The following is a 14,678-nucleotide window of genomic DNA, read 5'->3' as shown; positions in this document are numbered from 1 at the left end:
GTGGTGGTTATACAATGCATGGCCTTAAATAAGAAAAATTATATTCAATGTCAGCCTGGAGAACCTCAATTAATACCCAGCCTTTTGCAGGGAGAGTCTGAGATTGCTGCTACCCTCACAGCAGTCCATTTGCAGCCAGAAATAATATCTGAGAGAAGAGGCAGCATCAGAATCTTTAGGGAGTACTGTCATTTGAGAGAGCACGCCCTTATTCATGTCTATCGAAAGGGATCTTTAACCTACCACCAACATGCGCAGATCAGGCTTTGGGTTAACCTCCCAAACAAGCTGTTTGCTGCTGTGAGGACTGACTAAATTGAGACCTCAAATTTTACACCGGGCCTTTCAGTTCTGATTCACAGGCCACGAGTGTTAACCCACGGCTAAAGGAGATACCTTCTCCCTGCTTGCACTTGTGTTTTATTCTTTCCATAGGTTTATTTGGTTAATTAAACAGTTCTCTTCTGTTTTCAGGTTTAAAAATGTTATCTTTGACATCTGCCCAACAGAAGAGGTGGGTGACTTTGAGGTGAAGGCCAAGTTCATGGGAGTTCAAATGGAGACATTCATGCTGCACTATCAGGTAATTGTCATGGCCGGATATGGTCACCTCTGCTTTACCTTCTTGTCCACTTTGGCACCTCGTTCCACAACATTTCAACTTGTAACCATATTTGCAAAATCTCTATATTCCTTCCCTAGCTCTGTAATCTCTAATAGCCGCCAGAGCCCTCTGATCCGCTAATTCTGGCTTTCAATTACATCATCCATTTCAGTTGCTTCACTTCTGAGCTTGTCTTCAGCTGCCTGGGCCCCATCAGCTTTGAGATTTCCTTTGTCAAACCTCTTCTCCTCCAAGTTACTCCTTAAACCCATCTGAACTTTCCAGCATCTGTCCCAATATCTTTTTATATGTTTGGTACCAAATAGTCTGTCAGTCTCATGACACACAATGGATTTTACTACGTTAGAGGCACGATATAAATGGAAACTCTTGTTCTGTCCTTGTGAATCCTGAAGGTGCTGGCCCTCACTGGGATACAGTTCCTGAATTTACTGGCCCTCACTGGGATACAGTTCCTGTAGGTAACTGGCCCTCACTGGGATACAGTTCCTGAAGGTACTGGCCCTCACTGGGATACAGCTCCTGAAGGTGCTGACTCTCACTGGGATACAGTTCCTGAAGGTACTGGCCCTCACTGGGATACAGTTCCTGAAGGTGCTGACCCTCACTGGGATACAGTTCCTGAAGGCACTGACCCTCACTGGGATGCAGTTCCTGAAGGCGCTGACCCTCACTGGGACGCAGTTCCTGAAGGGGCTGACTGTCACTGGGATAGAGTTCCCGAAGGTGCTGACTCTCACTGGGATACGGTTCCCGAAGGTGCTGACTCTCACTGGGATACAGTTCCTGAAGGTGCTGACTCTCACTGGGATACAGTTCCTGAAGGTACTGACTCTCACTGGGATACAGTTCCTGAAGGTGCTGACTCTCACTGGGATACAGTTCCTGAAGGTGCTGACTCTCACTGGGATACAGTTCCTGAAGGTACTGACTCTCACTGGGATACAGTTCCTGAAGGTGCTGCCTCTCACTAGGATACAGTTCCTGAAGGTACTGTCTCACTGGAGGACAGTTCCCAAGAGAAATTCAATTCCCTGGCAACCACCTGTTGTTGGGAACTGGTGACAGTATAATGAGAGTGAAAATGGGAACTCTGCTTGTGAGACTCAGATTGTGACTGGCTTACAGCTGTTCTCTGTGTCAGATTTCTTGACTTTTTGCTGAGCCTGTAACTTCTGTCCTTGCCCAGGATCTCCTCCAGCTCCAATATGAAGGTGTTGCCGTTATGAAGCTGTTCGACAAAGCAAAGGTTAACGTCAACCTGCTGATCTTCCTCCTGAACAAGAAGTTCTACGGGAAATAGCGGGGACTTCACCCGCCCCTCGCCACTGGGGTCAAGAGCTGGATGCCAGAATCACGTTATTGAACGAGGCTCTGATGAGGGGCTGCTGTGCTTGTACTTCTCCCTTTTTGCTTCGGCTCTGTGCCAATCAGAACTGAGCATCTTTGAAGAGTGTATCAGCACCATCTGGAGCAGAGTCAGGTCATTGGAGCGGGCGTGCAATTCTATCTGTAGTATTATACTGCTGGAACGTTTATAGACTTGGTATATGCATCAGTAGCTGTCTGTGTACTGCTTGAGGGGCATAAACATTAAAAAACACAACCTTTTCATTTTATATCAATTTCTTTTTGTTCCTTTGCTACGTCGCTTATTCCTGTACAGATGTTTCCATCTCTCCCCCCACATTCTAGAATTGTCTTGGACCCTGTGGTTAGAATTTTGTTTCCCTGTTTTGTAATCCTTGCTTCCAACGATGTCTAAATGAACAGCAGTGTTTGCTGATGCTCCCTGTTAGGTACCTCTCAAGCTGCCACAATGCGATACTAATCCTGGGTAGTGGGATGCTAGGATTCCGAATATCTTTGTACTGTGATAACTATTAATAGTTGGTGAAATCAAAACTAATTTAGGGAGCATTTCATTTCAAACCCCACTGGTATACAATTCTTTGCTTCCATCATTCTGGGCCCTGGTAAATAAGCTTTCCACCAAAGTGAAGATTGTTGGGGAGGGACTGCGTTGACTGATACACGGAACACACTGCTCAGTGAGAATCCTCCCAGAGAATACTCACTCACAAACTTAAAAATATCTGAGACTGTTGTTATTAAACACAGTGAGTCAGTGAACATAATCACAATCTCTTCTAATTACAGGCTTTGAGCTTCGACTCACAATTTCATTTGCTATTGGCTACCTAACACTAGACTTTACCCAAATGTTTCACTTCCTTGTATAGTTCTTATGTCAGTGTCCCCAAAGGGTGCAGCATCCACGGTTGATTTGTCCATAGTGGCCTGCGAATGATGAAGACCAGTTCCTCCCTCCAGCTTTCTATTCCTCCATTTGTTGTCATTTGCATCAGTCTCAAGACTATTTTTCAATTCATTTTGGAATCTAAATGTCCCCAGAATCTTGGTTAATATCTGAGTTGGGTTCATGTTTCCAGGCCCAACATCATTGTGTTATTTAGGGGCACACGCCAACTGCAGTGGGAGGCCCAGGGAACTGGACAGTATCATTGGTTTAAAACTCCATTCAATTTAATATCTTTGTTCACTTCAAACAGAAGTAAATCCCAATGAGAGTTATCTCGCATTACACCAGATTCTCCTGCTTCCTGACTGGGGTGAATTTAGGTTAAAATTGTCGTTCATAGACTTTCTGAAGTGCCACAAACTGTTAAAAGGAAACATTTCAAGTCTCTGGGCTTCAACTCCTGGATCCTGAATGGATTAGCTCCCCCAATGCTGGAATGATGAGGTGATTCCAAGAGACAGAGAAGCTGAGTGTCCAAGAGTTGGGAGTACAGAGGTCACTGGCATCCATTCACTACAGGACTGTCCAGGGAAGGCTATCACATACTGCTGTTATTGGCTAAATTATTGACCCCACTGATGCTTTTAAAACAAACTTGTATTTGTAGGATCACCAGTTGTTCCAAAATTAAAATAAACATTGAGTTTATAACTCTCCATTGTGTGGTTTCTAAGATCCAATTGCCTCTGTCTATTTTCTTCATATTTGGTTCATTGGCACTGACATCCTTCTACTCCAGTTCAACTTCAAGTCTCTCAGATTTATTCAATAGAGTTTACCTTTCCACGCTGAACAGACCCATCATTCCCATTTTAATCATTCTTCCCCTGGAATCTCGACTGTGTGCAATTCCTCGGGCTTTGTTCTGCTGCTGGTCACAATCAACCTGGTTTTTCAAACCTGAAAGGTTCAATAAAGATTTACAAGGATGTTGCCAGGGTTGGAGAGTTTGAACTAGTGGGAGAGGCTGAAATAGGCTTCGGCTATTCTGTCCCAAAGTGTTGGAGCTGAAGGGTGACCTTATACAAGTTTATAAAATTATTAGGGAAATGGATAAGGTGAATAGTCAAGGCTTGGTCTCAGCTTATCTCCTTTCCTCACACAGCATGAGGTTAGATAGAGAATAAAGTCTCTCTACACTTCAAACTAAAATTAAAGCTCCTGTAACACTACCCCAACAGCACTCCCAGGACAGGGACAGCACTGGCTTAGATACACAGTAAAGCTCTCTAGTCTCAAGCTGAAGATAAAGCCTCCTTGATACTGTCTCCATCAAACATTCCAGGACAGAGACAGCCTAGGGCTAGGTACAGAGTAAAGCTCCCTCTACTCTCTTAAGAGTCATGGAGATGTGTTGCACTGAAACAGACCCTTCAATCCAACTCATCCAGGCCAACCATGTATCCTAAATTAATCTAGTCCCTTTTACCAGTATTTGGCCCATATCCTTCCAGACCCTTCCTATTCATATACCCATCTGGACACCTTTTAAATGCTGTAATTGTACCAGCCTCCATGACTTCCTCTGGCAGCTTATTCCATTCAGACACTACCCTCTATGTGAAAATGTTGCCCCTCAGGTCCCATTTAACCTTGCTCCCCCACCTTAAACCTATGTCCTCTAATTCTGGAATCCCCTAGCCTGGAAAAAGACCTTGTCTATTCACCTTGTCCATGTCCCTCACAATCTTATAAACTTGTATAAGGTCACCCCTCAGCTTCCAAAACTTTGGGAGAAAATAGCCCCAGCTTATTCAGCCTCTCCCAATAGTTCAAACTCTCTAACCCTGGCAACATCCTTGTAAATCTTCACTGAACCCTTTCAAGTTTCACAACATCTTTCCTAAGGCAGGAAGACCAGAATTAAAACCTTAAACTGAAAGTAAAACTACTTCTGAATTGTCCCCAACAAACATTCAGAGAAACAAGGTTCAAACCAGAGTAAAGAGATAGTAAGAACTGCAGATGCTGGAGTCAGAGATAACACAGTGTGGAGATGGAGGAACACATGGCCGGGCAGCATCAGAGGAACAGGAAAGCTGACGTTTTGGGTCCAGACCCTTCTTCAGAATTGGGGTCCCGACCCGAAACGTCAGCTTTCCTGCTCCTCTCATTCTGCCTGGCCTGCTGTGTTCCTGCAGCTCCACACTGTGTTATCTCAAACAAGAGTAAAACTTCCTCTCTACATAACTAAGAGAACCAGACAATAAATTGATTTTCATCTGTCAATAAAGCAGGAGAAAATAAAGGAGAAATAGCTAGGTAAGTCAGTGTATTCTCAAGATTTGAAATCCTCTTGTTTTCCAATGTATTTGTTCCAGGAATGAATCTAGTTTACCTTCACTACACAATTTCAGTCCTTTGCAGTCCACTTAGGAATGTATAGAAAAGGGATGATAAATAAAAACAAAGAACTGAAACAAAAACAAGGTGCTGGAGAAATTGAGCAGGTCTAGCAGAAAAACAGCTAATGTTTAAAGTCCAGTGACCCTCCATCAAAACAGAGATAATATTCTGTGTAATTCATACAAGCAGTTGCCTCCAAACAAGCAATATAGATCGGCTATCAAAAGCATGACATTATGCCACACAAAAGGTTATTGTGCAACATAGAAGCATGGGTAAAAGAATGGCTGGTGCCATGAAACATGCATACCTGGGTAGTTTTCCGACAATATTTTCTGTCAGAATGTGACCAGTGGAGTCCTGCAGTAATCTGTGCTGTACCCCCAACTTCTTACAATTTACTTCAATCACTGACATGAAAGGAGTGAAGGTAAGATGGTTAGATTCGCTAGTTACAGACAGATAGCTCAGAAAGTATACAGTGAAGAGGACATTAAGGTGTTGCAGTTGGATACAGATAGCTGAGTGGGTGGGCAAAAATCTGACATGAGTATAATGTGGGAAAATAAGAATTTTTTCACTTTAGCAGGAAGAATATAAAGGCAAAGTCACTGTAGCGTTACCAGACCATAGGGGTGCTTTCTCATTAGAAAGAGGTAACTGGTGGTGATTCAGGGTCACCATACCTCGGGAGGGGAAGGGACAGGAGGGGTTTGAGGAGCCCTTTATAGTAACCCCAGCTAATCAGAGAACTGGATAATGCTGTTAGCATAAACTGCAATGTAAATCAGCTGTCCAGCCAAGTGAACTAGCTAACACTCTCCCCTTCACCTCCCAGGTAAAAACACAGTGTTAGCTAAATGGAGAAGGACTGTGGAATACCAGGTACAGAAGGATCTCAGTGTTCTGGTGCATGTACCACAAAAAACTAGTAAGCAGATATAATAAGTCATCAAGAAAACTAATGGGATGGTAAATTATGAGAGCATGGATGCTATGCATCAGGCTGTAAATACATTGGAGGCAGATCAGAGTAAGTTTACTAGATTGAGACTTAGAATGAGTGGGCTGTCTGATGGGAAAAGATGGACAGATTGGCTTTGTTTTTACTGGAATTTAGAAGGGTGAGGAGCGACTTTGTTGAAACTTGCCTGTCAGATCCTTAATGGTCTTGACAAGATTGATGTGAGAAGGATGTTTTGTCTTCTGGGCGAGTCTTGAACTAAAGGACACGGTTATAAAATTAGAAATCACCCTTTTAGAACAGAGCTGAGGAGAGTATATCCTTGACTGCAGGAACACTGGGGGAAAATTTACATTCAATTAATCAAAACCTGGAATTGAAAGCAATGGTGAGCACTGATTATCACAAAAACCCATCTGGTTCACTAGTGCCCTTCAAGGAAGGAAATCTGCTGTCCCTAACCTATCCCCCTGGTCTGGACTGCACTTGAGTCCAGAACCACAGCAATGTAGTTGACGCATAACCCTGAAATGACCCTAGCGAGTAACTCAGTTCAGGGCATTTAAGGATAGGCAACAAATGCCAGCCTGGAGCAGGGGGCTTCTCCCTTACAGGATAAAGAGTAATTGGTCACAATCACATTGCAGTTGGTGGGATCTTCCTTCCTGTACCTGTGTCTTTCTTAGAATCCCCACAGTGCTGAAGTGAGGATTCAGGGTAGATGATTTAGAACAAAGGTGAGGAGACATTTCTTCATCCAAAGAGTGGACTTCATTACCATAGGAAGTAGTTGATGCCAAAACATTGCATGTATTCAAGAGGCGACTAGATATAGCACTTGTGGCAAATGGGATCAAAATTTATCCAGAGAAAGCAGGATTAAGCTATCGAGTTGGACAATCAGCCATGATTGTAAAGAATGACGAAGCAGGCTCAAAGGGCCAAATGTCCTACCCCTGCTCCTATCTTCTATGTTTCTATGTGTCTCTCAGTGGATTGTGAGGGCTGTCTGCAGCAGAACACAATTTGGGCGGGGGTTCATTGAATATTTGTAAGGCAGAAGTACATGGGTTCTTGGAAGGCAGAGGAATCAAGGGTTATCAGGAGTAGATAGGAACATGGAATTCAAAACACAGACTTCATAGATATTTAGAAACTAACATCAAAGGACATCATTTAGCCCACTATGTTGTGTAATGCTCGATCTTCGAAATTGGAATTCTAATTCTTTAATTTATCTCTCATCCCATCCTTTAAGACTTTTTGTTTGTTTTTAAATGCTTATTAAATTCCCTTTTAAGTCATATATGTTGTTTTGAAGGATCATTTTTAGTGAAATATTGTGCACACTACTTGATTTTTGTATGAAAACTTCCACTCTGCCTTTCTGTTGGTAATTCTTCTGTCCAATTTTCATTGACAATGCTCCTGTAAACCACCTTGAACATCTAACTGCATTGAATGTGCTACATAAATGCAAGCCATTGTTACTGAATTCCTATTTAACTGGTCAACCAATGGTAAATGGGTGTGAAGTTGAATCATTTTCTCTTTCACAGGGTGTGGAATTCACTGGCATTCATTGCCCATTCCTAATTGTCCTGGAGAGGGTATTGGTGAACTGCCATCTCATCCTACTTTGCCTTGCTTCTTCCAGTCAGCAAGTGCTGTGTGTTCCTTAGTGTGCGTGCCTTCCTGCTTCACTTGTATCCAAGAATGAGTCACTATCTCCAGGAAACCAGTCAGGAAAAATAAAGATACATAACAAATATAAATTTTATCCAGTCCAACGAATGGAATAGAACTCACAAGTCAGAAAGCAAAAACCTCAGATCCTTTCACCAAGATGCAACTACCATTCTCAATTTTCTGGTGCTTGGCAAAAGAATAATTGCCTTGTTTGTAATGTGGTAACCTGGGGAGGAAATTCTTGATATTAATAGCAATCATAAGAATGAGTGACCTCAGGTGAATAATAACTGCTGAGCTTGGGTCTCTAGATCACAATACCTTGAGGCTGGTGGAAGGATTTTTGTAGGTATTGGGTTGAGAAAGCAGTGAAAAAACAGGAACATTCAAAATTGATCTTATTGTAGACAATAGGAGCATTCGAGGAGAAGTGAAGCAGATGACAAAAGGACTGGGGGGAGATGAGGGGTTTTTTGCTGCAGCAAGTTGTTCTAATGCGGAACATGCTACCTGAAAGTTTGAGGAAACAGATTCAATCATCACTTTCAAAAGAGAAACTTTAACAATTCTTGTAGGGGAAGGTTTTTCAGGGCTATCGGAAAAGAGTGGGCTAGTGTGACTAATAAGATGAATTTTTCATTAAGCAAGTATGGATACGATGGGCTGAATAGCCTTGTTCTATTTTCTACTTATTAAATTAAGAAGAGCCAGGGTCCAGCTGAGATCAGCTCAAGAAAAAGTGAAGGAGGTGACAGGAGTAAAAAGGGGTTGGGGATCACCATGCTCTATCACCTCATTTTCAAGCTGGTGACAATATCTTAGGAAGATAGTGGGAGCTGCCATGACAACAGAAGAATAATACTGCCAGCTCCTTGTTTGCAGATTGATTGCTCATCATGTCCTCCATTATCTACAGAGTCATCTGCATTATGTTTTTTGTTGGGTGAGATAGTTAAACCATGACTGAGCATTTTAGGAAGCGTACCGATATACATCCAGGCAATATACTCTCTAACAATCAACCAGGGTGCAGTTCCCATTATCTCTGTTCTGGGATAGGTAGACTTACATTGATATAGCTCACAGAACACTTTATTGCCATTGTAATAGCTATGAGTATCAGTCTCTGCTGCACTGTTGACAAATGTGATGGCCAATATACAATCAAGCTCTTAAAAATAATCAGAAAATTAATGAACAATGCATCTGTTCTGGGTATAGTTTGAGGGATAAATATTAGCCAAGGTCCTGTAGAGAAATTCCTTCCTGCTCTTCAAAATAATGACTTTGGTGTATTTTACAGCTATCGGCTGTAGTGACTTTGGTTAAAACTTTCATCAAATGACTGCTACTTTTTTTCTTTATTCATTTACGGGATGAGGGTGTCACTGGCCAGGCAGCATTTATTGCCCATCCCTGATTGCCCAGAGGGCAGTTAAGAGTCAACCACATTGCTGTGGGTCTGTAATCACATGTAGGCCAGACCAGGTAAGGATGGCAATTTCCTTCCCTGAAGGTCATTAGTGAATCAGATGGGTTTTTCTGATAATTGACAATGGATTCATGGTCATCATTAGATTCTTAATTCCAGATATTTTATCGAATTCAAATTCCATCATCTGCCGTGGCAGGATTCGAACACTGATCCCCAGAACATTACCTGGGTCTCTGGATTAACCACTAGGCCATCACCTCCCTACTCTGATTGGACAGCACTGCCTTGGCATAATTTGCATGATTAAATTGCTGAACTACGATTCAAACCCGACTTACTGGGTCATCATTTGTTCCTTTATTTACAGAACCATCTGCATTGTGTCATTGTTGGGTGCAACAACCTTCCAAAAATGGGAATTGGACAATGAAATTGAACTCAATTTTTTTCAATTCTGTGTCCCATGCAATGGAACTAAATCTGAACCTCGAACAAACTTCCACAAAAGGAGATCAATGATTTATCCAAGTGTAATGTTGCAGCTTTGTTGCAGTATTTGAAGTGCCCAACTTAAGTTCCACTTACAAAAAGTGTTGGAAGTACTTGGGAAAGGCAGCTTCTGTAGAGAGGGGAACGATAACATTTCAAGTCTCTAAACTTTCATCAGAATGGTTTGGCATTTATATTCAATGTCAATTACAAAGCTTAATCATGAACCAGTACCTAGTCTTTATCCTTGTGTGATGGACAATGCCATCCAGGATCCTCCTTCAGATGTTGATGTTGATCTAAACCAGAGCAATTCCTCCATTCACTCTTTAGCCTTATTTGTCACAAGTCCACCACAGCTTGGTGCCAATATTGTGACCACAGGCTGATGGTAACTCCACTACGTCATTCCTGGTCATTGTTTGTCATGATTAATTGCAGTGCCTATACAAATCTCGACACTGTGTTTCCTGATATCATGTTATCACAGAAACAAAAGCAAAATACTTGGATACTCGAAATTTGAAATAAAAACTGAGAATGCTGGAGAAACTGCACAGGTCTGGCAGGGTCTATGAAGGGAGAATCAGAAGAAAACTTCTAAAGTTGAGTTATATCCAACCCTGTTCCTCTGTCTACAGATGGTCCCAGACCTGCTGAATTTCTCCAGCACTTTGTTTTTATTTTGCTTTATCATACACTCTAACAACACCCTTGCACTACGTGATAGGGAATTAATTTATTCCACTCTCTATCCAGTCCTTTTCTTCCTACCCATGTGTGCAACAAGCTTTCCCTTCACTTCAGTGCAACACTGAGGGATTGCTGCCCTGTCATAGGAACTGTCTTTTTGATGAGGTTAAACTAAGGTCCCATCAAGGTTGTAAAAAGGTAATTGTAAAAGGCCCCATGATGCTATTCAAAGATGAACAGGAGATCCATTGCCAATCTTCTAGCCAATATTTCTGCCTCAACCAACAACACTAAAACAGATTATCAGGTCATTTTTCTTACTGTGGATTTGGAGGCTTGCTGTGTGTACAGTGGCAGTATATTTCCAAGTCAGATATGGAGTGGTTTGGAGGGGAACTTGCAGGTTGCGATGTTCTCATGTCTCTGCTTCTCTGGTCCTTCCAAGTTGTAGTGGTCATGGACTTGGAAGAAGCTTTGGTGAATTTCCACACTGCATCTAGTAGATGGTACACATTGCTGCGACAGTGTGCTGATCTTGGAGGGAGTAAAGGAAGGCACAAATGTGGCCAATCAAGCAGCTGCTTTGTCCTGGAGTGTGTCAAGCTTCTTGAGTGTTATTGGAGCTGCATCCATCCAGGCAAGTGGGGAGTATTCCATCACATTCCTAACCTGTGCCTTGGGACAAAAGCCGAAAGTACCGGAGAAATTCAGCCAAACTGAATTCAGCATCTGTAGACAGAAAAACAGTGTTAATGTTTCAAATTTGGAAACCCTTGAACAGAATCAAAATAGCTGGGAGAGCGTAGTATTTATGCTGATGAATACTACCCGTTCCCAGCTGCTTTCAGTTCTGGTGAAGGGTCACTAAATTCAGAAACTTAACTCTGCTTTTGTCTCCACAAATACTGCCAGACCTGTTGAGTTTCTTCAGCACTTTATGTTTTTGTTTCAGATTTCCAGCATCTACTGATAGGAAGTCCAGTTCTGTTTCTGGTTAATGGTAACCACCAGAATGTTGATAGTGGGGTTAACAACGTCTTTCCAAAGGGGTAATTAAATACTAGTCAGGGCATACAGTACTTAATGTGGGGACATGTAAAACTATTCACTTTGGATCTGCGAAGAACAAATAGAGGAACATTTTCTTCATAAGGAGAGGCCAGGATCTCGAAGGAAATCTAGCATACCAGCACAAACAGTAACCATAAAGGTTAACGGAACATCAGTCCTTACCACAAGAGAGTTTGGAATTCCAAAGAAAGGAAGTTATGCTTCAGTTTTGCAGAGTCTTGGTCTGATCCACTTGGGAAGAACTGCATTCAGTTTAGCACCACACTTCAGAACAGATTCTAACAGGATTGGACAGGGTAATCGCAGGGAGGATGTTCCTGATGGTGGGTGTGTCCAGAACCAGGGGTCACAGAATGAGGATTTGGGGAAGACCATTTAGGATGGAAATGAGGAGACATTTCTTCACCCAAAGAGTGGAGAGCCTGTGGAATTCATTATCACAGGAAGTAGTTGATGCCAAAACATTGAATGTATTCAAGAGGCAGCTAGATATAGCACCTGAGGTGAATGGGATCAAAGTTTATGGGGAGAAAGCAGGATGAGGTTATTGGTTGGAAGATCAGCCATGATCATGAAGAATGGCAAAGCAGGCTTGAAGAGCTGACTGGCCTCCTCCTATCTTCTATGTTTCTTTGTTTCTAGAAATTGGTCTTGGATAAGACCACAGATTCATCAGAATGACCCTTAAAAAAGGTCACATTATGTCAAGTTTAATAAATAGAACAAATAACATAATCAAAATGTTAAAATGTGGATGCTGAAGATCAGAAACAGAAACAGAAATAGCAGGTCTGGCAGTATGTGTGGAGAGAAATCAGAGTTAACATTTTGAGTCCAGTGACCCTTCAACAGAATGGTTTAATAAACTTGGATTTTATTTCCTTGAATTTAGAGGATTGAGGGATGAACTAATTAATTTACCTAAAATGATAAAGGGATTTGTTAGCACGGATACAGAGAATTTTTTTCTTCTTCATTAAAACTCAGACTATGACAGGAAATTAGTAATGCTCAAGTTATACAAATGCCAGGCAATGACCATCACCAGTGAGGGACAATGTAACCACCGCCCCTTGACATTCAATGGTGTTACCATCATTGAATCTCCCACTATCAATATCCCGGGGATTATCATTGACCAGAAACTCAAATGGAAACTTGCCACATAAACACCATGGCTACTAGAGCAGGTCAGAAGCTAGGAATACTCAGTGGGTAACTCACCTCCTTTCTCCCCAGAGCTTGCCCACCATCTGTAAGGCACAAGTCAGGAGTGTGATGGAATACTCCTCAAACTGCCTGAATGAGTACACCTCCAATAACACTCAAGAAAGTTGACACCATTCAGGGCAATGCAGGCCGCTCGATTGGCACTACACCGACACACAGTTGCATCAGTGCGTACTATCTACAAGATGTACTGCAGAAATTGCTAAAGATCCTTAGACAGCACCTTCCAAACCCATGACCACTTCTACCTTGAAGGACAAGGGCAGCAGATACATGGGAACACCACCACCTTCAGGTTTCCCTCTAAGCTGCACACCATCCTAACTTGGAAATACATCACTATTCCTTCACTGTCACTGCGTCAAAATCCTGGAATTCCCTCCATAATTGCATTGTGGGTCAACCCACAGCAGCGATTTTAGAAGGCAGCTCATCATCACCTTCTCAAGGGCAACCAGGGATGGGCAAGAAATGTTCGCCAGCCAGTGATAGCCACATCCTATAAATTAGATTCAGTTAAAACTATGAGGAGTGAAATCAGGCAACTTTTAGACAAACCTGGAAGTTGCTTCCTTGAGGTCTGTGGATGATGGGAGTCAATTAAAACATTCAAGGCTGAGATTGATCTTTTAAAGGAATTTGTATCTAAAGCAGGAAAATGATTCAGATCACATTTGGCTATGATTTAATACAAGTTTGAGGGCTGAATTGGCCTCTTCCTGTTTCCATCACAGTGTATTCCTTATTTCCTAATCCAGGGGTCATGCATATCTCTCTCGTCTTCTGCTCATATGAAATTTATTTTTATGGCATAGTCATATCAGAGATATGGTTTAGTCTAGAAGGGAAGGAATTATGGTTCTGTTCCTCGTGAATCAGGAATGAAAAAAAAACTACAAGATTGTCACAGAAAGAGCTGTTACCTCCATCGTTTAAGTCCTTTTGGAAAATGTTGTTTAGTTGATTAGATCTGGGAGCATTTATTATTTTGTTGATATCACAGGTAAGTACAATTAAAAGTCATTTTACGGGCATTATTGTCATGAGCAAACAAGAAGTTTCTATTTTTCATAGAAATATAAAAGAATAGTGAGTTATAAAAGGTTGCTTAGTATATCTATTGAATGTATAATTACTCTATCACAGACGTTTCCTCCCATACCACCCACTGATGTTCGATTTTAATGAAAAGTTCCTTTATCCATCTCTGTTGAAAAAAACAAGCAGCGCTATTGTTAAACCTTAAATTCCACTTCTCAAAAGATATAATCCAGTTCCCTTTTACACTCCTTTTGTACTGTAATGATTTTCTCCACAGGAGTGTAAACAATGGTTGCTGCCCTAATTTTCATACATCAACGAGCCCCACTCCCCTATTTAAACAGCAATGTAGACGAAAAAGACAGGCTCGACCTTACTGAAGGGGAATAAGTGACCTGGTCTTAGTCATGTAAATATCGAAGCATCAGGCTGGTCCATCAGCATCTAATGTACAAGCGTTTCAAAGGTGTCAATTTACCATTTGACAACCTGATCCAAATACATACTAATAAACTTGCGTACAAAAGAAATCTTTATCGAATATCAAAGCTTGTCAATTAACGTGAAGATAGATTCAGTTCTTAAAATTAGGACCATCAACCTTGATATTTTAGCACAAATTCCACTTGAAGAAAGCCCCGATCAAACAAACTGTTGAGGTATTAGAATATCTCTAGCTCAATTTATTCTTTGAGCTGTCTCTTGTCTCCTCTAGTGGTGAAGTTTAGGAGGAACATTTCTCCATCTCTCATTTTGTTTTTTTCCTGTCTGT

The 14,678-nt window shown here is 41.7% G+C and overlaps 1 protein-coding gene across 2 annotated transcripts in view; it reads left to right on the top strand.

Annotated features, from left to right (window-relative positions):
* Positions 1–2,244, top strand: part of iqgap1 (IQ motif containing GTPase activating protein 1) — a 113,480-nt gene extending 111,236 nt beyond the window's left edge. For both annotated transcript variants that reach the window (XM_059640220.1, XM_059640221.1), the window contains exons 37-38: positions 475–583; positions 1,815–2,244. In XM_059640220.1, the coding sequence (XP_059496203.1) occupies positions 475–583; positions 1,815–1,928 (223 nt within the window). In that variant the 3' untranslated portion in view covers positions 1,929–2,244. The remainder of the gene's footprint in view (positions 1–474; positions 584–1,814) is intronic.
* The last annotated feature ends 12,434 nt before the right edge of the window (positions 2,245–14,678 follow it).

The sequence above is a fragment of the Stegostoma tigrinum genome, chromosome 36 (assembly GCF_030684315.1).
Source record: "Stegostoma tigrinum isolate sSteTig4 chromosome 36, sSteTig4.hap1, whole genome shotgun sequence".
Taxonomy (NCBI): domain Eukaryota; kingdom Metazoa; phylum Chordata; class Chondrichthyes; order Orectolobiformes; family Stegostomatidae; genus Stegostoma; species Stegostoma tigrinum.
The sequence above is the reverse complement of the archived record's forward strand: the minus strand, read 5'-3'. Positions and strand labels throughout refer to the sequence as shown.